The 24,759-nt window shown below is 40.4% G+C and overlaps 1 protein-coding gene across 9 annotated transcripts in view; it reads right to left on the bottom strand.

Annotated features, from left to right (window-relative positions):
* ADGRL3 (adhesion G protein-coupled receptor L3) overlaps nucleotides 1-24,759 on the bottom strand; it is a 958,921-nt gene that overhangs the window by 211,477 nt on the left and 722,685 nt on the right. For all 9 annotated transcript variants that reach the window (XM_075204791.1, XM_075204784.1, XM_075204783.1 and 6 more), the window contains one exon: nucleotides 22,791-22,916. In XM_075204791.1, the coding sequence (XP_075060892.1) occupies nucleotides 22,791-22,916 (126 nt within the window). The remainder of the gene's footprint in view (nucleotides 1-22,790; nucleotides 22,917-24,759) is intronic.

Here is a 24,759-nt window from a genome sequence, read left to right as displayed (position 1 = left end):
TTATTGTGCAAACTGACGCGTCACAGTATGGACTGGGAGCACTACTTAGCCAGGTGGGGCTTGATGGGCAGGAGCACCCCGTGGCCTATTTGAGTAGAAAACTGCTAAACCAGGAGGTGGGGTATGCCACAATTGAAAAGGAATGTTTGGACATTGTTTGGGCAGTGAAAAATCTACAACCTTATTTGTATGGACGACATTTTACTGTGGTTACCGATCATAATACTAAAGTGGCTACAACACACCTCAGGGAAAAATGGCCGTTTGTTGCGCTGGAGCCTTGCACTTCAAATTTATGACTTTGACATAATTCACAAGCAGGGAAAGGCACACAGCAATGCGGATGGACTGTCTCGGCAGGAAGAGCCAGAACTTCCGGGTCACATCCGGTAACCCTAGAAGAAGGTGGACCAGGAGCCAAAATGTTTGGACATGGCACCCTGGTTGCCGCATGGACAAGGGGGGGAGGGGTGTGACTGGATCACTATTAAATAACTTTTGGTAAAAAAGTATTTAAAGCGAATAGCGCAGTGCACTTATTTATGTAATTTCATTTGCACTTATTTTTGTTTAGTGTAAGATAGGAAGTCGTTATCTCTGAGACCAGGGTAGAAAAATTGTTTTTTTGTTTAACCTTGCTATAGGAAATGCCTATTTCTGATGTATATATCTGATACAATAAGTCTTTGTTTTGAAAGCCGTTTGCATATCTTAGTGAGAGGAAATGCATTCATGTCTAAGGTATATGTTTGATGTCTGATAAGCATTTGTAGGTCTGTTGTGTAGAGGAGAGGATGTGTCCTCATTAAGGCTAATTAAGTCTATTCAATGTGAGTGACCAACAGGGGGGCTGTTACCTGAGTACAGGTCCTGTTAGACAGACAGGAACTCTAAACAATGGAGACAGAACAAGGGGGATTTGGAAGTTAAATTGTGTTAGATGCAAAACTAGATTACATCCTGAGATCTGATAGAAATCAAGTTGATATATAAGTTCAATTATTAGATGCAAAATTAGATCACATCCCGAGATCTGAGGGAATATTCTAGACCGGTTGGATCCAGGGGCTGGCTTACCTCTGCTAGGAGTTATGTCAGAACTGTATAAAAATTGAGCTGTGTGAGCATGTAATGTATCATTCTTCTGACTTCATCTGATCTGATTACACTGGATAACGAAAGGGAACGGTGGCAAAGTAAGCCCAGCCCAGCAGCAACAGACAGGGTGGCATCGGCGGTCCATCCTGTCACAGATGCAAAGGGGGCAGCGTGAGAGGGAGCAAAGGGGGCAGCGTGAGAGGGGGCAGTGTGAGAGGGCAGAGGGGGCAGCATGAGAGAGGGCAGCGTGAGAGGGGGCAGAGGGGGCAGAGTGACTGGATGCAGAGGGGGCAGAGTGTCTGGATGCAGAGGGGGCAGAGTGTCTGGATGCAGAGGGGACATTTTTGCATACAACTAAATAAGTATTTCTGTCCTGACCTAAATACTTATTACATTTTTTTGACCCAACTACTTCTAAAACAGGAGGGGTGCCTTAAAAAAATTATGGAGACTCTAAGGGTGCGGTGAACTGCAAAAGTTTGGGAACCACTGGTCTAGAGGAATCTAACATTACCTCCCCAGAACCCGTTGTCGTTTCCCAGATGTTTAGAACTGTTTCCAAGAAGATGCCCGTAGTCTCCAAAATACTTACATCATTTATTTTTAAATCTTCTCTCTTTTTCTTTAAAAGAGAGACAAGATTAGTCTAATTGCATAGGTTCCTCTGGGGGAGCTAGACAATAGTTAGAACGGCGAGTCTGTTCCCTTTACTGTGCTCACTTTCTAAAGCAAATGGCTGTCTTATTGCACAGAGTAATGAGCTCATCCAATCCAAGGCGAACTCGCCTTTAATACGTTTGGACAAACCCTGCCAGAAAGTTGTGACCAGAGCCTCATTATTCCATCAGAGCTCAGGGACCATTGTCCTAAATTGAATCGTGTATTGGCCTAGGGATTGAGTGCCTTGACATAAGTACAGTATTCCAGAAGCAGCGTTTCACACCCTACCTAGTTTGGCAAAAATTTTCTTATAGGTAGTTAGAAAATTAGTACAATTATGTAATAAGGGATCGTTTCATTCCCACAAGGGAGAGGCCCAGGCAAGAGCATGTTCAGACAAGAGAGAGATTATGTAGGCGACTTTGGATTTTTCGTCAGTAAAATTCCGTAGAAGGAGTTCAAACTGGATAGTGCATTGATACAAAAAGCCCCTACACAATTTAGTCTCACCATCAAATTTAGGGGGATTGGGGATGTGCATTTGGGAGGAGGCTGTCGGAGGGGTATGCTGCTTAGGTGGTGTAGAAGGCTGGCCCTGGGCAGCCAGAGTATTCTGGATTCTATTCTCTAGGTGATGTAAATAAATAATTGCTGTAATTTTTTTGAGTATTCTTTTAGGTATTACGACTCTATACCCTTTGTACAGAATTCAAATCTGTAAGCCAATTTAATTTTTAAAACTCTCATCTTTAAAAACAATAGCAGCATTTTTTTCTATCAAGACCATGCTTGAACAGTTGTCTTTAGTGCTTGCGGGACTATATCTTGGAAAGTTCTGAAGGACTCAAAAAGCTTAATGGTAAATATTAAGTAACGTTAATTTGCCTTAGCAACTTGAGCCTATTTAAAGTCATGGTGTGTCCAGCTTGGTTTGTGTTTGAGGCAGTAGTGCCCACAAAAGAAATATGCAACATACATTTCTGAATCCTGTTTGTAGGTCATATTTATTTTGTAGTTTTGTATTCATAGCATCATGTGTTGTGGGAATTCTGATCATCTTAGGAGAACTGTTTTTGATGATGCTTTTAAGTGGTTTGTGATTAGATTTAGTGGAGTCAGTCTATTCTTAGACCAAAAGACACTTCAGTGTAAAAATTAGAGTAAGATTGTAGCAATAAATAATTTGATATGTGAATATTCAAATTCTAAACTGAATAGCTATTTATTAGAATAGCTGCAATGTTTTACGCCTCCTTGAAAAGCAGAACAAACAGTAATATCAACAAATGAAAGAAAACTATTTAAATGCTATCCAGGTGCTCATTAAAGGCATCATCCACATTATTAAATAGATATGTTCTAATTTGAGATGCTCACTGACCCCCGTGTTTTGGTTTTGGATCTGGATTATCTTTGGGTTTTGGTCGTGGTTTTGCAAAAACCGCCTTTGCGTGTTTTGGTTTGCTATTTTTTACAAAATTCCAATTTTTGGGCTAAAATCACATAATTTAGGTATTATTTTGTACCTACATTATTATTAACCTCACTAACACTAATTTCCAGTCATTTCCATTCAATTTTTACCATCTCACAGGTCACAATAAGCTTGTCATACACTTTCAGCCAAATACTGCAGCAAACTGGCTGGACAGAGCGATGACACAAACACACTGCAGTTCATATCACATCTAGAAAACATTGCCACACACCAGAGTCACAAACTCACAATAGAAAAGTAATACAAGATGGAATTGTCCTTGTGGCCTCCCAACCACCCATATGTTGGATCTTACAAAGGACATGCACACTTTAACAAACCAAACACTTCAGCAACAAGGGCTGACACTTTTGTGTCTGAAGCTTGGTTTGTTTGGGCACAAACTAAACCAGCTATCAATGCCCTAAAGGCAGGTTAGATTAACAGTGCTGTCAAATGAATTCTACACTGTCAAGATGTTGTCGTCATCATCTTCAGCATCATCCTCACCCTCATCAGTATGTACATAGTCATCACAGGCTATTAATTCATCTCCGCTGGAATCCGCCATTACAGAAGTGTCGGTACTTGGATGTATTTGCCGGTAATGGCCTTCCCCGTGGAAGATGTAGTTAATTTTGATGAACATCATCTTTTCCACATTTTTAGGAAGTAACCTCCTACGTTGATCACTGACAAGGTTCCGGGCTGTGCTGAAAACTCTTTCTGAGTACACACTGGAGGGTGGACAGCTTAGGTATTTCAAAGCGAGTTTGTACATGGGTTCCCAAATTGCTTGTTGTTCCTCCCAGTATGGAAAGGGACTGTCTGACATTTCCATATCAATTAACTCTTGAAAAAATAATCCTCCACCATCCATTGCATGTTAATAGTAGGATCAGACGGCGTTATGGCTCGAGGTCACACTTTTTTTGCTAAATTCTTTCAAACCAGACCAGGGGGTAAATGTATCATACTCCGGTTTGTACAAGTCACCGGAAATCGGCAAGTTGACAGCTAAAATTTAAAGCAGTGTTGCCTTGTAAAGGGAAACTTCCCTTTACAAGGCAGTGCCGCTTTAAATTTTAGCTGTCAACTCGCCGATTTCCGGTGACTTGTACAAACCGGAGTATGATACATTTACACCCAGATGTCAAACTGTTGTAGCCTGCCACCTGCGTCATCCCTGCTTCTCTTTGGAAAGCGCAGTTTCTTACGAGAAGCAGCTGCCTGAGAAACTGAAGGAGGAGATGCCGTCAAGCCATAGACCACTTGAGCGGTCAACTTGCTGATCAGGAGCTCCTTGCATCTCTTCAGATCTCGGTCACTTGGAAGCAAAGAATCTACGTAGGTCTTAAACCGAGGATCAAGCACAGTCGCCAAAACATAGTGATCCGACTTTAAGTTATTATTAACTCTTAGATCATGGCGAAGCGAATTAAGTACTTGATCTACAAGGCCAACATATTTTGCGGAATTGCTTTCTTTCATCTCCTCCTTCAGTTTCTCAAGCTGCCTTTCCAAAAGTCGAATTAAGGTAATGACTTGGCTCAAGCTAACAGTGTCTGAACTGACTTCACACGTCACAACTTCAAATGGTTTCAGCACCTTGCACAACACAGAAAGGATTCTCCACTGTGCAAGACTGAAATACATTAACCCTCCTTTCCCAATGTCATGGCTTGTGCAATACGCTTGTATGGCTTTTCGCTGTTCCTCCATCCTCTGAAGCATGTACAGGGTGGAATTCCACATTGTTAACACCTCTTGCTTAAGTTGGTGGCAGGGCAAATTAAATTGTTCTTGTAGCTGCTGCAATCTCCTACATGCTGTGGCCGAATGCCGGAAATGTCCCGAAATTTGACGGGCCACCGAAAGCATCTGCTCCACCTCACGGTTATTTTTTAAAGAAGCTCTGCACCACCGAGTTTATTGTGTGAGCAAAACAGGGAATGTGTTGGAATTTACCCAGCTGTAATGCTCGCAAATATTGGTGGCGTTTTCAGAAACGACATATCCTGGGGAGAGTCCAAGTGGCATAAGCCATGTAGCAATAACATCCCTCAGTTTTCTTAACAAATTATCAGCTGTATGCCTGTTTGGAAGCCGGTGATACAAAGAGTAGCCTGCCTGTGAGAAATGTTACGTAGTGGTGTACATGCTGCTGCTGTTCCTGCTCCTGGCGAATCACCAACCCAGTGGGCTGTCACAGTCATATAATCTTTTGTTTGCCCACTTCCACTTGTCCACATATCTGTGGTTAAGTGTACAGTGGGTAGAATGGCATTTTGCATCCCAATTATTAAATTTTTACGAACGTTCTGGTACAGTTGAGGAATAGCTTTTCTCGAAAAATGGTGTCGCGATGGAATTTAGTAACGGGGATACAAGACCTCAATTAACTGTGAAAAACAAGCTGCGTTAACAGTGGATATTGGACGCAGATCCAACACTAGCATAGTCGCCATGGCATCTGTGATCCACTTTGCGACTGGGTGACTGCTGTCATACTTCCTTCCTCTAGCAAAAGATTGTTTAAGAGTTAATTGTTGTAAAGTACTAGTGGTCTTCTTCTTGGGCTGCTTATGGGAGGAAGATTCACCCCCAGCAGCAGGCTTAACGGTCACAAAATCTTCACAGGAATCCTAGTTAGGGGAGGAGTCATGTAGCCTAAGCGGCTTGGATGCAGGACTAACTCCGATCGCTAATGAGGATATTGATGAGGATGGTGTTGTCGGTGTCAAGTGCAGGGGCCGTGATTTAGAGAGCAGGGAGCTAGCTAATGCCGTACTGCTTGTTGTTAGTTTGTGTAAATAAGTTACGGATTTTCCAAAAAGATTCCCATGAACTCTCTTCAAATGGCGTAACATGGATGTGGTTCCTAAATGGTTTATGTCCCTACCTCGATTGACTGTGGATTTACAAACTCTACATATAGCTAAACAGCTGTTGTCAGGATTTGGGTAAAAATAATTCCAGACATAAGAGGTGGATTTTTTTGTCTTCTGCCCAGACATGACAATGGGCTTCTTGCTATCACTGTCAACAACTGCTTCCACTGGTACAGGACTTACACAAACAACATCATCGTCATCAACATCCTCATTACCGTCGTCATCACCTACAGAAATATTCCCCTCATCCTCTTGCAATTCCAAAATAGCATCCTCAATTTGGGTATCACTGGCTACACTTGGCCTGCTCATGCACACATCAGAACACATGCTGACAGGGGGCTTCTTTGTGAGTACTGTATCAAAAAGGTCAAGACTCTCCTCAGGTATTTGTGTCATATCTGGATCAGAACCAACATTTTCTTGTAAGGCCTTGCTACTTTCTTCCAGCTCTGCTTTTACACTTAGAAGTATTTGGGCACAAATTTTGTAGTGAGAATGACAAGGTCTTTCATCGTCATCACTGACCTTATAAGAAGATGTCTGAAGTACATTTGCAGAACTAACACTCCTAAAGTAAGGTGAAGGCCTGAATCTTTCCTTGCCACTGTGTGTGTAGAATGGCATGTTGGCAATTTTTTTTTTCCGGCACTTAACTTGGCCTTGAGTAAATGTGACTTTTTCTTTACTGAGGTAAAAGGTGTTTCTTACATTTTTGCTTCCCTGACTCACAAACGCTATGAACTTTAAGAAAGGCTTTAGCAGATGATGTAGAGGTAGTGGGATTATTATTATCATCATCATGACTGGTGCCAGCAGCTGCTTGGTGCTCCTGGTCTTCTTGGGTCTGATGGGAATCCATAGCTCGGGCACAGTACAATTTGAGTGTAAAGAACAATAGTAGCCTATTAAATTTTTATTAAAAAAATGCAAAATGCCACCTATCCGAATTGTGGCTGATTTGTGGCACAATACAATTTGAGTGTAAAGAACAATACCAGCCTATTACATTTGTATAAAGAAAATGCAAAATGTCCTCTCTCTTCTTATTGTGGGTGAATTGTGGCACAATACAATTTGGCTGTAAAGAACAAAAGTAGTCTATTCAATTTTTATTAAGGAAATGCAAAATGCCACTAGCCTAATTATGCGTGAATTGTGGCACAATACAATTTGACTGTAAATAACAATAGTAGCCTATTACATTTTTATAAAGAAAATGCAAAATTCCAACTCTCCTAATTGTGGGTGAAATGTGTCAGAATACAATTTGTCTGTTAAACAATAGTAGGCTATTAATTTTTTATAAAGAAAATGCAAAATGCCAACTCTCCTAATTGTGTGGTGAGCTCTGGCATAGTAGACTGTAAGTGGAGACTGTAAAGAACAAAAAAAGGCTATTGAACTATAAAGCAAAGCCCTGTGCCACCTCTCCTAATTCTGCCTGAGCTCTGCAACAGAGTACACTGTGAATGGAGACTGGAAAGCACAATACCAGCCTATTAAGCAAAGCCCACTGACACCTCTCCTAATTGTGGGTGAGCTCTGGCACTGGAAATTTGACTTGAGAAAATCACTATACTAACCCTGCCTAACTACACTAGACTCTATCAAAGACGCTGCTATCCCTTCTCTGTCTCTATGTGAAATGGCAACGGAGCTCCATTCAGGCGTTATTAAAGAATCAAAATCTCGCGAGATCCGACGAGACAACAATGAAGTTTTGCCTCCATGCCTGAAAGCACGCGAGCCGGCTCGGACACCCTAAGTTCGTGTGGGCTTGGTTTTCGGGAAACTGAGCATTCCCATCTCTAGTTCTAGTAAATACACATTGCCTACCTCAATACATATTTAAGGGCTAAATGCAAATATTGAAATAATGTTAAATATTACATTGTATATAAGCATTATACGACTGTTTAGCAATATTAGTACATTGAGAGACATGCCATGTATAAATAACAAATCATGAGACATTGTTCTGAGTACAACATTTAGCCAACTGTTATCAAAATGCTGCATCCATAAAAATGGCATTAAATCATAGTTATGTCTTAACTAGAGATGGGCGAGCTCGGTTTCCCGAAAACCGAGCCCACCCAAACTTAGGGGATCCGAGTACCGCGCCGAGTCTGCTCTGTACTTTCGCACTTTTTCAAATTCCAAAACGAGGCAAAAAGTCATTGGGACATCATCGGATCTCGGGAGTTTTGGAATCTATAAATACCGCCCTCCACGGCGATCTAGTGCCATTTGAGAGAGGGATACAGAAGGGGTAGGATAGAGTGTAGAGCAGTTGGGCAGGCAAACGTACAGAAGTGAAAGAGGAGGGTGGTAGCAGTGTTCAACAAAGCTCCATTGCTAATTGTCATTGGTGAATTCCAAATATACAAGTCCTTGCAGGATTTTTTCCTGAATTTGCACCAAAAAGTGTAGGGTATTATATACACCCAAAGACAAGAGCTCCATTGCTGAAATTGTCATTGCTGAAATACAAATATAATATACTAGTCCTTGCAGGCTTTTTATCTGAATTTGTAGCAAAAAGTGTAGAGTGTAATATACACCCAAAGACAAGAGCTGCGTTGCTAATTTTGTCATTGCTGAAATACAAATATACAAGTCCTAGCAGGCTTTTTTCTGAATTTGCACCAAAAGTACACAGCAGTACACAGAAGAGCAGGAGCAGCAAGCAGCTGCTGCCACCAGTTCTGATGATAGTAATCCCTGTAAGTCATCTGGTAAAGCCTATGTAAAAGTACATAATCTTTTAAAGTCAGGGGAAAAAATATAAAAAAAACACCTTTTACCGTGGTGAAGAAAAAAAGAGCTGGAATCCATGAAAAGTTATCTGCTGCAAAAACAAATTGCCAACATGCCATTCTACACACGCAGTGGCAAAGAAAGAATGAGCCCTTCACCTTTCTCTATGAGTACGAGATCTAAAATTGTTACTGAGGCATCTTCTTGTAAGGTCAATCGTGACCAAGCAAGACCAAGTAATTCGGAGTCCAAAAGTGGTGCACAAATACTGTTACGTATAAAAGCCGAGCTGGAAGAAAACAGTAAGGCATTCATTAGAGGAAAATGTATGCTCAGATTCAGAAATAACACCAATCCCTGAGGAGAGTCCATGCACAAGTGGTATGTGTAATCGTGACCATTCAGATAGTGTACACATAAGGAAGGGCCCTTTCAGCATTTCTGCTGATGTGTGCCTAAACAGCCCGAGTGTAGCCGGTTATACACCAATTGAGGATTCCACTTTGGAATTGGAACAGGATGAGGGGGATATTTGTGTAGACGACAAGGGCGCTAATGAGGATGTTGATGAGGATGATGTTGTTTGTGTAAGTCCTGCACCAGCGGAAGCAGTTCTGGCACGTGATAAGAAGAAGGCCATTGTCATGCCTGGACATAAGACCAAAAAAGGCACTTCTTAAGTGTGGAATTATGTCTACCCAAATCCTAACAACAGTTGTCTAGCCATTTGTAGTGTATGTAAAGCCACAGTCAGTTGATGAGTTCATGGCAAGGTGTTGGGAAAATCTGAAAGTTATGGTAAAAAAATAACAACAAGCAGTCCATCATCAGCTAGGAACATACTCTCACCTACATCCCGACGCCTGCAATCTGAACCCACAACACCGTCCTCATCAATATCCTCAGTAGCGATGGGAGTAAGTCCTGCATCTAAGTTGCTAAGGCTAGATGACTCCTGCACTATCCTTGATTCCTCTGAAGAAATCTTGAGCGTTAGTCCCACTGCTGCTGCTGTTGCTCCTGCTGGGGGTGAATCTTCATCCCAGAAGCAGACCAAGAAGAAGACTACTAGTAGCTTACAACAATTGACTGTTAAACTATCCTTTGCAAGAGGAAGCAAGTATAAAAGCTGTCACCCAGTCGCAAAGCGGATCACAGACGCCATGGCGCATATGCTCGTATAAGGTGTGCGTCCAATATCCACTAATAATGCAGCTGGTTTTAGACAGTTACTTGAGGTCTTGTGTTCCCATTACCAAATTCCATCATGACACCATTTCAGTAGAAAAGCTATTCCTCACCTCTACCAGAATGTTCATAAAAATGTAATTATTGGGCTGCATAATGCCATTCTACACTTAACCTTTATATGACTGTGACAGCCCACTGGGTTGGTGATTCGCCTTCACCAGTAGGAACAGCAGCAGCATGTACCCAAGTACGTCACATTTGTCAGAGGCAGGCAACTCTGTGTATCACCGGCTTCACTAAGAGGCATACAGCTGACAATCTGTTACAAAAGCTAAGTGATGTCATTGCAACATGGCTTATCCCACTTGGACTCTCCTCAGGATATGTCATTTCTGATAACGCCACCAGTATTGTCAGAGCATTGCAGGTGGATGAATTCCATCACATTCCCTGTTTTGCTCACACAATGAACTTGGTGGTGCAGAACTTTTTAAAAAATGACAGGGAAGTGCAGGAGAATACTATCCGTGTTGTGCAAGGTGCTGAAATCATTTGAAGTTGTCACCTGTGAAGTGAGTTCAGACACTGTGTGCTTGAGTCAAGTTATTCCCTTAATTCCGCTAAGTATGTCGGAATTGTAGATCAAGTACTTTATTCGCTTCGCCAGCATCCAAGATTTATCAAAATCTTGAAATCGGATCACTACATTTTGGCGACTATGCTTGATCCTCGGTTTAAGACCTATGTCTTCTCTTTGTTTCCAACTCACACAGATCTGAAAAGATGCAAGGAGCTCCTGGTGAGCAAGATAACAGCTCAAGTGTTACGTGACAGGATGGCGTCTCCTCCTTCAGTTTCTCACTCAACTGCTGCTAGGAAAAAACTTAACTTTCCCAAGTGACACAGGGACGATGCAGAAGACTCTGCACCAAATTTTGACATCTAGTCTGGTCTAAAAGAATTGACCAAAAAACGTGACACCTCTGCCGTAACTCCACCTAATCAACATCCAAAGGATGGTGGAGGATTATTTTCACGACAGCATAGAAATAGACACATTGGACAGTCCCTTTACATTCTGGGAGGAAAAAAAAGCGAATTTGGAGACCCATGTACTAACTCGCTTTGCAGTGCCTAAGCTGTCCACCTTTTAGTGTGTACTCGTAAAGAGTTTTCAGCACAGCTGGGAACCTTGTCAGCGATCGGTGTAGAAGGCTACTTCCTCAAAATGTGGAAAAGATGATGTTCATAAAAATTAACTTCAAGTTCCATGAGGAAGGCCTTTCCCGCCAATTACTTCAAAATACTGAAACTTCTGTAATGGTGGATTCCAGCGGTGATGAATTAATAATGTGTGAGGATGATGTACACACTGATGAGGGTGAGGATGATGACAACAACATCTTGCCACAGTAAAGTTACCTTGTTTTGTGGGGGCCCAAACAAACCAAGCACTTCAGCCACAAGGATTGGCACTTTTGTGGCTGAAGTCCTTGGTTTGTTAAAGTGTGCATGTCCTTTTTAAGATCCAACATAAGGGTGGGTGGGAGGGCCCAAGGACAATTCCATCTTGCAGAACTTTTCTTTTCTGCCACTGCTGTGTGCCAATGTGTCCTAGATATGCTAGGAACTGCCGTGTGTTTAAGTCATTGCTCTGTCGGTTAGCATCCAGCCAGGTTGCTGCAGTATTTAAAAGTGTATGAAAATAATAATGTGACCTGTGAGGTGGTCAAAATTGACTTCAAATGACTTGAAATTAGTGTTATTGAGGTTCATAATAATATAGGATCAAAAAAGAGCAAAATTATGTGATTTTAGCATATTTTAGCAATTTAAAAAAAAAAATACAGATCCAAAACCAAAACACACAAGGGTGGGTTTGCCAAAACCAAAACCAAAACACGAAGCTAATTCAGATCCAAAACCAAAACCACTTCACGGGGATCAGTGAGCATATTTAGTCTTAACAGATCTGGGTCATTAGCAGAAATGTAAAATTTTTGGATTCTAAAAAATGAATATAAAAATTAATTGTGATACAAGCCCTTAGGGCTCATTGTTTGCAATGTACTGCTTCAGAACTTGTCATTACCTTAGCAATGTTCAGAAATTGGAAATGTGAGAATGATAGAAAGTAGTGATGTAGTGTGATAAAAGCAGATTCAGATTCATTTGTCTAGTGGTACATTTATGTTTTGATATACTGTATTATCAATTGTGTGGTCTCTCTAATATATAGTATGCCACATGGACATTAGAAAAATGTGAGTACATTTCAAGACATTAGGGTATTGGGTGCATCCTAAACAAGGAAATGCCCCATTTTGTGGTGAAGTGGAAAATAGTTTTTTCCCAGCTTGGCCTTACCAAAAAGTCACAAAAGATCTTCTGGCATCAATGACACAAAGGTACCTGAATTTCCAGAACTTTGGGGGTACCTTTTTCCCCCTAAAGGTTTTCTTAAAATAGTCTATATACAGGCATACAAATTATGTTTATGTGGAAATGGTACATTATATGGATCATTTTGTGCATATTTTGATAGTCCAGCAAGACTATGTAGTTCTCACATGCAATCAAACAGTTGAGAAAACACATTTTAATAAATTTATACCTCATTACAAGGTTATTCAAATTTGCTATGTTAGGTCACAATTATTCTCAACATACAAAACAAATCTCTAGGCTTTCTTGAGACTTTTTAATGGGTGTCAACTAATATTACCATGTATGTACCTATGGATTTATTCAAGTGAATTCAGAGATGGACAATGTTTAATTATATTTGGCCTGATTCATTAGGGAAAGTTAAGCAAAAAATTGAGTAAGATTTCTTACTCAAGTTTTCTGGACAAAACCATGTTGCAATGCAGTTTCTTATTTTGCACATAAGGAACATACTGTCTGTTTTTTCATGTAGCATAAAAATACTAGAAAGCTTATTTGTACACTGACATTTAAAGTTGATCAAGGACATGCCCTACCCCAAATATAAACTTGCCATCACATTTTAAATTTACCTCCCCCTCCAATGCAACATGGTTTTGCCTTACTTACTTTTTCTTAACTTTCCAAAAATGTAAAGTTTTTATTTGTGTGCTACAGGAAAAAAACAACCAGTATTTAACTTATGTGCAAAATAATAAACTAAATTACACCCCTTGCTTTGCAACATGTGTAACATGGTTTTGTCCGGAAAACTTAACTAAGAAAACTTACTTAAATTCTTGCCTTCATGAATCAGGCCCATTGTGCGGAATGAAGCTGAAGTTCCTTAAAATTCAGCCAGGTGGGTGCAAGAGATAATGAAATATATTGTTCAATCACTGGGTTTTAATGAGCTTTGCAGAGTGTGTGTCATTATGTCTTCAGTTAACCCTTTTGTTTGAAAAAGGTTTTGATAAACTTGGTCCATGTCAGTCCAAACATCGTTTCACCACGCAACTTGCCCATAGGAAAGATCACTAGGTTATGGATATAAAAATGGGACGCAAAAACATTTATGTGTGCCACTTTGGGAAAAAGCTGAGCAGGGATGCAGGTTCCATCAGTCTGAGTTTTCTATTGTCGGTTCAGGTAGCCATGTGAATTGGCATCCCAAAATGTGAGACATGGAGCTATTCCTTCATCATCATCATCAACATTTATTTATATAGCGCCACTAATTCCGCAGAGCTGTACAGAGAACTGACTGACATCTGTCCCTGCCCCATTGGAGCTTACAGTCTAAATACACTAACACACACAGACAGACTAGGGTCATTTTGTTAGCTACCAATTAACCTATCAGTATGTTTTTGGAGTGTGGGAGGAAACCGAAGCACCTGGAGGAAACCCACGCAAGCATGAGGAGAACATACAAAATCCTCACAGATAAGGCCATGGTTGTGAATTGAACTCATGACCCCAGTGCTGTGAGGTAGAAGTGCTAACCACTAAGCCACCATGCTGCCCATTTCTTGCCAGTATAGCGAAATAAAGACTGAGATTCAATCTACTGTGTGCTATCGGGGATTGTGTGAGTAAAGGTACTACCTAAGTGGTTGGTGACTCAAATGGCTATTGTTAAGTATGTTTGTACATAGTGTTACTGCTTTGCATTTGTAGGTAACTTTCCTATCCTTGCTCCGGCTCCCATTCACTGCTGCCTGCACTGTCAACATCCGGACGTGCTTGTTGTGGTCATCTTACCGTGAACGGGGAATTTGAATTTCCCTCTGCTATATAAGAATCGCTCTGACACCTAGTCTGTGTCAGAGCATTAGGTTCTCTGCCCGTGTCTGAATCTTTTTACTGTAAGCCTCTGCGCTGTTTCTGTTTCTCCTGTGTATGATTTCTTACTTGTTTTGACGCTGTTCCTGCATTCTTCCTTGTATATACTGCTACTGTGTACCAGACCTCTGCTTATCCCCCCCCCCCCCTGATCACATCTCCGGATTCTCTCTTGTACTACACCATTACTGTGTACCAGACCTCTGATAAGCCTTTCTGACTATGGCTTCGGATTCTACCTTGTTCCACACCTGCTTGGCTAACGTAAGCGTGTATCATTTTACTCCTCTCTCCAGTTTTCCGCCATAGCCTTCCATCTTTTAATCCATCATGCCAGAGGGCTAACCTAAGAACCGCGACCTGCAAACTCCCGGCAGCAAAATACATCCCACCTTGCAGCGGTTCTTGGTGAAGACTGGGGAGTTCGTTAGACTCCACATCTTGGGAAGGCCTGTGCTAACTCTGACTTATAGTATACCTTCTGTGATCGTAAAAGAATTATGCCATTGTATTTTGCAATAAAAGATACCTTTGTATCTTTACTATCTACCATACCTGTGTAATATGAAGTAGTTTGGTTACTAGTATCCCATACCATGATAATATTTATTAAATCTCTATTTGAAAGAGAAATGTCATAGTTAGATACAATAACAAGATATGTTAACACATCTAAAGTATGTTACACTACAATTAACAGACTTAAAAGTATCAAGTAAGTCAATCCAGTTTAATTGCTATCGATAATTAATAAGGCGCCACAAAAATCCTCAGAGAGGTACAGCAGAGAAATTAAGTATATAACATATAAGAGGACCAATAGGAAAATTACTGGACATACAGGAGGCATAATACTGTGCATAAAATGTAATAGGCATGATATATAACACGTGTTATACATGCAGTAGGCAAGAGACAAAGAATTAAAGGTGTAAGAAGAAGGAGTAGAAAAGAAGACATGAGAAAAGAAAGCCCTGTTCATGAGACCCTACAAGTTAATGGAGAGGTTTGAGGTTGAGACAAGAAGGGGGTGACATGAAGTGAAAATGTGGGTGAATCTAGGCTAGGCCAGTGGGGTTAAAGTTAGGAAGCAGACTGGTAGGCTTTGATGAACTGGTGGGTTTTTAAGGTGCGTTTCAATCATTGAAAACCAGTGGAGTCTGATTGGTTGTGGGACAGTGCTATATTAGTGTGGAGCTGCACCGGAGAAGTCTTGGAGGCGGAAATGTGATATGAGTAGATGAGGCACAGGTCGTTGGCAGAGCGGAGAGGGTGGCAGTATAGAGTGAGAAGAGATTTAACGGGGTGTAGAGAGACTAAAAGCTTTGTAGGTAAGGAGTTTGAATTGGATTCTATATGGAACCAGTGTACTGTAGGAACTGACAGAGTTGGGAGGCAGAATAAACAAGGCTTAATAAAATATTTTTCATAAAAATATTTAAATAATAAAGAATTTATTATTTATCATGTTTTAGATTTAGCCCTTGCATATGTATATTGTGGATGTCAAAGTACATATATTTGAAAAACAAATTATCAAATGTTTATGGATTACAACATCTAGTTAACAAAGTGGGTGATTAAATTATTTTCATGTGTTCATTTTATATTTTATTCAGCTTGAAAAAACAAGGTTCAGCCTAAAAACAAGGTCTAAAACTGTTACAAGCCGCGGTGGTGCCTCTAGTAGCCGCGACTCGCTGCTCCTGTCTGCCTGTGTCCCAGCCATCTCCATGTGGACTAGAGGGTCTCTTCCGGGTTCACCCCAGCCGTTGCTAAGTCAACGGTCAGGACGCTCTTCTGTCAATCGTCAATCCCGGCATAAGGGGGAGCCGGGCGCAGGCGTAATCTGTTTTACCTGAGTTGTTTCCACTCCTGCTGTGCCTCCTGTTTTGTGAATGGCCCTTTTGTGCATTTAAGGCAGGGAGGGCTTAGCCTCCCTGCCAGTTATAGCTTCCAGTTCTCTGTTAGCTTGCCTGATCCTGTCTGTTTTTCTCAAATCTTGGATTGATTCTCTGTGTATGACCCTCTGCTTGATTTCATGGATTTTGGATTGTTTGCTTGTTGCCCTGACCTCTGCTTTGTTATCTGGTCTCCCTTTGATTGCTGCCAGAACTGACCTTTTGCCTGTATCCCACCACGGTACCTGCTTTGGACCCTAGAACTCGGCCTGTTCCTGACCATGCTTCGCTTGTCATCACCCGCTTGTACTACACTGAGTGTAAGACCTTGGAGCATCTGAGTACCTGTGAGCGCAACAAGCTCTACGGGAAAGAAGGCTGCTATAGGTGAAGACCTCTACATCTGTTCTACAAGCTCATGACACTAGTCATTAGACATAACGAAAACACTTTATCTCTCATAATAGTTTTTTTGTTATTTTAATTTCTTTTCCCTAAATTTTTTTTACTTGTTTATCATTTGAATTTTGTTTGTAGCAAGGTCACATTTAAGGAGGGAAAAAAGTATGACATGATTTTCTTGATTTCAGGCTTTACATCACAACTACAATTTCAATAAGGTTGTGTAGATTTTTTATATCCACTGTATATTCTGCTCTTATTAAACACTGTGGACCTGATTAATCTTCCGACGTAAGTCCTGTTGCGTGCCATATCTTGCGTGAAATTGCTCTCTGCATGCTCAGAAACGGCCAGTGAACACAATAGCATCCAATTCATTTCCAAATGCAAATGACACTTCTGACTGCCTACATCTTGAAGGGCGGAAGAGGGGTGGGAAGGAACGGACGCATGTAGACAATGTACAGTAAGGGCATCCCGAGATTGAGCACACACACATTTGTCCGATTGGAGCTCTGGGCATCTTTTAGGTAAGTGTTTTTTAGCCGGATCATTAGCACCAGTTACAGGACAGGTGTAAGTGCTGGCTGATAGTGATGACTGACATTTATGTATTCTAGAACATGCATTTGCAAGTAGGAGAAGCTATAAAAAATGTACTTTATATACAGTACACATTAAGAACATCCTGATTTATGTATTACCTTTAAAAAAATGTATAAAATATGTTTTTACATATATTTTTACAAATGATTATAGTAATTTTTTTATTTCTTCTTTAATGTATGTGGAGTCACCCTTGGTCTCAAGGGAGGCGGCCTCGACCGTCACTATGCAGTAAGGCAGCCTACCAGCAAATCCAATGCTGTTAGCTGCCCTGTCAGTGCAGTCTCAGTTCTTTTAGTTTGGTCTCGCGAGATTGCCATATCCAGTGTCGGACTGGGGCATGAAGGGCCCACCGGGGAATGTAGTGATAGGGGCCCACTACATTGGGGTGTGGTCAACTGTAAGAGTGGGTGTGGCCAGTCAAGGGGGTGTGGTCAGCCCATGGAGGGCAACTCACAACGTAAAGAACAAGGACACCTGGTAAATATATATATATATATTCATAATAAGGTGCCATTTAGATGGGGTCTGCAGTATGTGTATTGATTCCATTCCCCCATTTCCCTCAGGGCTTCTCTGCTCCTTTCTGGTGAAAAAAAAAATGACAGGCTGGCTGGCTTGGGATGGCACTCACCTACCTGTGTGGAAAACTCCAGCATCCTGCTCCTCTGGGCGGCCGTGATACCAGGAAGATGGCACACTCCTCCCCTGCTGAAGTGAAAAACACACTACTGCACAGATGCAGAGAGCTCAGACATGGCTCTCTACACCTGCGCGGTAGTGAGTTTGTGACGGAAATGGCCCCGCCGCCCAGAGCTGGATTAAGGCTTTGGGAGGGGGCCCCTGATAATCTAAAATTAAGAGCGTCTTCATTGGGTATAATGCTGTAAACATTGACACATCCTGCATTACGACACCTGTAGCCCGCTAGTACGACATTTACAGCTCTCCCAGAGGGCTCACCTAGCTTGTCTGCACAAGAAAAGTCATTACTTCCACAAACTAAAATACTTTACATTAAAACAATCATCAAAACCCCACATTAAAATGGGCATTGACACCACACATTAAAACCAGCAATGATACCGCACATTAAAAATACAACTGATACCGCACACTAAAACTAGCAATGATACTGCACACTAAAACTAGCAATGATACCGCACATTAAAACTAACATAAAAAAAATAAACATTGATAACATAACACCAATTTTGACTATATATGTCTGTATGTGTGTAGCTATGTTTGTATACCCTTATATAATGCAGCGACTATGTTAGAGGATCCTCTATTTTATTAATCAATAGTAAAGCAATTGTTGAAGCCTGCCACTTATATTAAATCTTTTAATTAGATTACACACACACTTTATATATATATATATATATATATATATATATATATATATATATATATATATATATATATGTATGTATATATATATATATATATACATACACTAAATTCTCATTCAAGCTTTAATATAAGTGGCTGGCTTATGTCATTACTTTACTAATGAAACATTAATATCAATGTTCAGTGTATATTTATTGAGATATAGCTGATAACAAAAATAAACATGTATATACATATTTAAGAAGACCCTTCATATCATGATTATTACTTGACTGCTTGATTAAATATGTCAAATGTAGCCACCTATAGCAGCAAGAAAATATATATATTCTCACTGCTATAGGTAACATATTTAATCAAGCAATAAACATGCTATGCTGTGAAGGGCCTTCTTGATATTTATTTATATGTGATTGATTTGTTTTTAACTGTATAAATATGTGTCCAGTGAAACTGACACTCACCTGCTCACTTGTTGTTGCTTCCTGAATCTGCTTCTGCTGCACATGCGCAGAAGCTCCAATTCAGACATTTTTGACAGTAGTACAGCAGCACCGCAGCTGCTGTACTACTGAGGAGATCATCTGATGCGGGCAGCGGGGGGAGCCTCGGAGAGAGGGGGGCCCAAAGCACATGCCCCCTATGCCCCCCACGATGATAGCTGACCTCCGGTAAGCTCCGCCCCAACAGCGGAGGGGGCGGGGCTTAATCGCGCCCTGGCCTACCGGTGTATAGCCCGGCTGGCCGGCAGGCCAGTCCGAGGCTGGCCATATCTCATGAGACGTTATGTTGCACATATGCGTGTGCATATCCTCCAGTCTGTTCTGCCGATCTACATACTACAAGTATCTTTTCTTAACATCTGCTTGTATTTGAATACAGATATGCATGTGTACACATTACGTAGTTTTTTTTTTAAAAAACACGCAAGTTCACATTGCATTTGAAGATGAATCCGGTCCTGTAGGTATGAATTAATGCATTGCATCTGTATGTATGCATACATGTATTGTTACGGCTCTGCAGAACAAATTTTAGAGCACCAGATAAGAAAATGTTTTGCAAATTCTTACATTTTTTTGAACTATATATACATAGATTAGATTAAACTGTCCAAAAAGTAATGGCTGTCTATCAGCTTTCTAAATGGTTCAAAAAACATCTTACAAGTGTGGTAAGAATTTTATACCAAACATACCTAAATATCATAGTTTACAGATCCAAAAAGTCTCTGTACTGCCTGCATGTTGCCTGACTTTCAAACTAATTTTTAACATGAACAGTGCAGGCTTTTGCTATGCTATCCACAAACCTATACTCCATTATACCTATAATTCCTGGCTGGTCCTTACACTTTCATACTGTCTATACTAGTGTTCTTCAGAGCCAGCAGCCACACTAAAGGCATGAGTAATCACTGGTAATCTAAAAGGGATCTAAATCATAACACTTTACATCAGTGGTGGGCAACAGGTATCCCGGAATACATTAACCTACGACCCACAGCTCTGTGCCCTGTTCTGACATATTCGATGCTTTGCTATAACACAAAGAAAAAGGCTGGAGAAAAGCAGCTGGATTTCCCATCACCTGACCTCCTTTGCACACTGCAGGAAGGTCATGTGGTACAATCAACCAGGGGAAGAGGTGAATGTGCAGTGCATTCTGCACTATCTGCTCTCTCTCTTTCCTCTGTGGGTTGTGGTAGTTTTGTGTGGGAGGTGTGAGGAGCATTTGGGGAGGTCTGAGTGGCATGTGAAGGGCATGTGGAGAGGTCTGAATGGTATGTGAGGAGGTCTAGGGGCACGTGAGGTGGTCTTTATGGCATACGCTGTATGTGAGGAGCTCTGGGTGACATGTGGGAAAGTTTTGAAGTACATGTGGAATGTAGGGCTTCGAGGGGACTGAGGGCATGTGGGGATATTTTATGTGAAGTGCATTTATTTTGGTCAACAGTTTTTAACATTAGTTTTTGATGGTCTTGTCTAATATTTCACTAGGAAACTCCTTCTGTTTTCCTTTTGACTTTTTTTGCAGTAAATAACTGTCACAAACACGCTCCCAGCTGCCGTGATTTTGGGTGTTCGCTGTATGAGGTTACACACGATTCCAGCACTTAAGTCTCTCTCTACCTATCACACAGGTTATAGACCTGCTGAATTGCCCCACAACAGCGCTCACACCCCCACACACTTCAGGTTTTGCCACCACCTATTAAATACAGGCAATAGGACCCCAATATACTGTCCCACACTGCCACACAAGGCTTCGATCTACCCACAGGCTAGCAAGGCCCACACCAGCATACAAAGGGTTAACTCTTCACACCTCCAGATTGTTACACAAATGTACATGCAAGCACACACTAAGCTTGCTAATCAAATGTATCAACAAATCACACACCGACATTCAAAGGGTTAACTTGGTTGAGCTATATTCTTCTTAACAGGCTAATGGATTTGTTAGAGAATCAAGGACGCAATTTACTAAATTTATAGATTTAATTTACAAAGTTACAGAGCATTATAGAGAAAGAAAGAGAGAAAGTTGTATTGTAGGTGCACTAATACTTTCTAATGATCGTATTTTATTTATAAGATATAACTTTTATTAGTGTTGGTTAAAATGAAGCGAAATATATATTAAAAGGAATAAAAATACTCGCTATCTGTTTGTATATTCTCTGTTGATGTTTGGACTTATGCTGATCAAAATGGTAGTAGCATAACAGTAGTTAGTTTAGCAGGTATGCTTGTTGTTCATGGCCACTCCTTAGTATTAGGTTAAGCTGTAGCGCTGCTTATAAATGCCAAATGTAATAATTAGCAAATAGGATTTGATAATCTCAGAGGAGATGCATAATACGGGGAGTGTATTGCTAACTACCTATGAATACCACCGAACTAGCTCTGGGTATATCGGGGTATAATTGCAGCTGCCAGTTAAAGAGAAATCAGATAGACAGATAGCGAGGACGCCGACGCGCGTTTCGCTGTGGTCTGCTTTGTCCAAGGCAAGTTACAAAGTTACAGAGCATTCAGATATAATAAAAACAATTAATAAACACTTCACATAACATACACAAGCAAAGCAGTTTACAATAAAAGGGGTTACATTCAGAGTATCACTCACATGAGTTGTATAATCTGTGCCATGGGAAATTGGCTAAGAAGATGGACAGCTAATCAATGTGGATTGATTTTCCCAAAAGACTGACAATTTGTTCCTTCCCAACACAGGTTTTTTAAGCAAAACAAAATGGGACGGTCTTCACAGGGCAGTGTTAAATGCTAATAGGGGGCAGGGATGTCCCCTGGGTGTCACTATAGTTTGCTTACAAATATCCCAAAAGTTTGACCTTTGGTAATTCTTCACAGATATATTCCAGAGACATAACTCCCCCTTCAATAAACCGGTCATAATCTTCTGCACATTTAAATATCAAACATGAGGAAATTATGACAATGTGACATACCTTTCCTACAGACATGTGATTATAGCTGTTCCCGGATACCGCCAGCACCTGTCATTCACAACCCTGGTGTGATTTCTGCTCCTCAGTATGGACTGGCACCCAGATTTTCCAAAATATGAACTATGATGACATTTTCTACATATTTCTACATATCTGTATAGGCCTTCAAATGTTGTCTTTGGCTGCAAGGATGTCAAGCTGTGACCGTCCCCACAAAGTCTATTCAGGTGTCCACAAACTAACTTGTGTCAGGATATAGCTCACAGAAGGGCTTCTTTAAAGCTGCCCCAGGTGACACTGCTATCTACTAACATGGGGATGTGCAGAGTCACTGAATACACACACAACAGACTTTCTGACTTCACATTTTACACTTTAGTAGCTCAACTTATCAATGTATTCCTTTGATATAACATATTTACACTGCAGTTAAGATTTAGGCCTTATTCCCTACAATTATGTGATGGGTTAACCTTTATAAATAACTGTACGTTGTCGATGTTCACAACAATAACCTTTACTTTAGGTCAAAGTTTTCTGCATGTCTCAAAAATAAGTTTCTGGGGTCTATATTCCAATTACTGTAAGTTAATTCCTTCTTAGCAAGTTATTGGGTATTACCAGCTAATATACTAATTACATCATCTATAATATTATTAGTTTTTCATTTTCTACTAACATACATTATTTACCTGTGAGCCAGAAGAATACCTCCCAGGAACTTGAGAACCAGACGGTTTGGTTGAACCAATTGAATTATCCATACTTTTTCCACTACAGCAATGAGTTCGCAAACATTTACCATATTCTTTACGCACCTAAAAATATTATAGAACACTTTTGTTAGTTATTCACATGCACTTTACCAAGTTTGAAACATTAATTAGACATGTGTGTGTAACCACTAGTTATAAATAAAAATGAAATAATTTAATTTACTTTGTGTTATACTTTTCAACTTATACAAAGGACATGCATATTTACAAAAATAATTAAAGCTCTTAGCTTATATTAAAAGGAAATTTGCTACACATTGTCATGGTGGTCAGCTGCCATTGACTTTTCAAAGACTTGCTATAAATATTCTGCCTCTTACAATGCCTGAGGCTTTTAATATTTGATATTTGTACAGTACCACATTTCATGTACAATATGCAGCTCCATCTAAATGTCTATCTATCAAGTAATTTGGTGAATTTCATTACATACAGAGTACATAATATGTATATGTGTGCAAGATCAGCAGAAATGTGTGAATGGTTATCCGAATGCTAACTATTTAATGTACAACCTAAAATTAATATTTTCAAATGAAGGCAATAGTAACGAGAAAAACTTTCTCAATTTTTTTTTTTTTTTTTTCAGAGAAACAATCACATCAAACGGACATGGGTCCAAATGCTCAGATACGGAGACCAAAAATATAATTTTTAAAAAATCTATTTTTGACTTTACTTAATATTTAAAGCAGCAATTCCAAGAAAATACTATAACAAAAAGCGTGCTGATTATCACTTTTTACTTGGTTTGTTTCTTCAGGCTCCTATTACTGATTTATAATGCTGCACAATTTCTGTGTGTTATTCGACTATCACAGCAAGCAGTCACATAGCATATTATGTAGTGAGCAGAGAGGCTTTGATATACCCCTCTGAGCTCTGTTTGCACTGTAAAATCCTTCTCATACTTCTGTTCCCTCTGCCTTCACATTACATGCTGAAAGTCTGTGTGTGTGTAACTGGTAGCCATACTTGTCTGCCCTCCAGAGAGATTTCAAAAAAGCAGAAAATGATTTGTGGGAGTACAGCTAAGAAAATGTGCTGCATGGTTAAACATGAAATCTGTCTCTTGTTAATAAACATTTTTGCACACTCTGGCTTGAAATTCCACACACAATCTCTCAGGACATTGTTTAGGTCATCCCCAAATTATCAGTGCACCGGCAGTCTTTTTAATTCTGACACATATGCTGCAACTGACTACCCTTCCTCCTGGTTCTGTTTATGGAATCTGAATCTGTACTTCTGCTATCAAGCTTAGGGGACAGATCATCATCATCATCATCATCATTTATTTATATAGTTTATATAGTTTTCTGCCCATAGACCTTAATATATAGAACTGACACATGATTCTATGCAGCAACATTATTTGCCACAAATATAAAAATGTATACAGCAGCCAGTCATCCTTTTCTATGACAAAGTCACTTAATGTTCCTATGTGCAAAGCCATGGTAGCGGGTTCCTTAACAGTGCTTGCAGCTGCACAGAGGGCATGTTGTTTCTTATACAAATTCTGCCACTCCACTTCCCTTCTTGTCTGAGAGATGTGGCCTGGGTTCATAAGTAACTCCTCGCCAATTGTGGTATCTTTGTATGTGCCCATTCATACAAGCAGAACATGGAGATCATGCAGCTGTGCTATGCATGCTGTAAGACACTTTTTACTAAACTGAAGAACAAACATAAAGCAGCATGTTTTACAGCAGGCTACAAAATAGCACACAGTAAGGCAACAGAGTGGGGAAACAGTGGTGGCAGCAGGCTCCTACTGTGGCAGGAAGGGCGTATTCGGAATAACGAAAGGGGACGGTGGCAAAGTAAGCCCAGTCGGATCCCAGCAACAACAAACAGGGTGGCATAGGCGGTCCATCCTGTC

The sequence above is a fragment of the Mixophyes fleayi genome, chromosome 1 (genome assembly GCF_038048845.1).
Source record: "Mixophyes fleayi isolate aMixFle1 chromosome 1, aMixFle1.hap1, whole genome shotgun sequence".
In the NCBI taxonomy this organism is placed as follows: domain Eukaryota; kingdom Metazoa; phylum Chordata; class Amphibia; order Anura; family Limnodynastidae; genus Mixophyes; species Mixophyes fleayi.
This window is presented reverse-complemented; position numbering and strand designations above follow the sequence as displayed.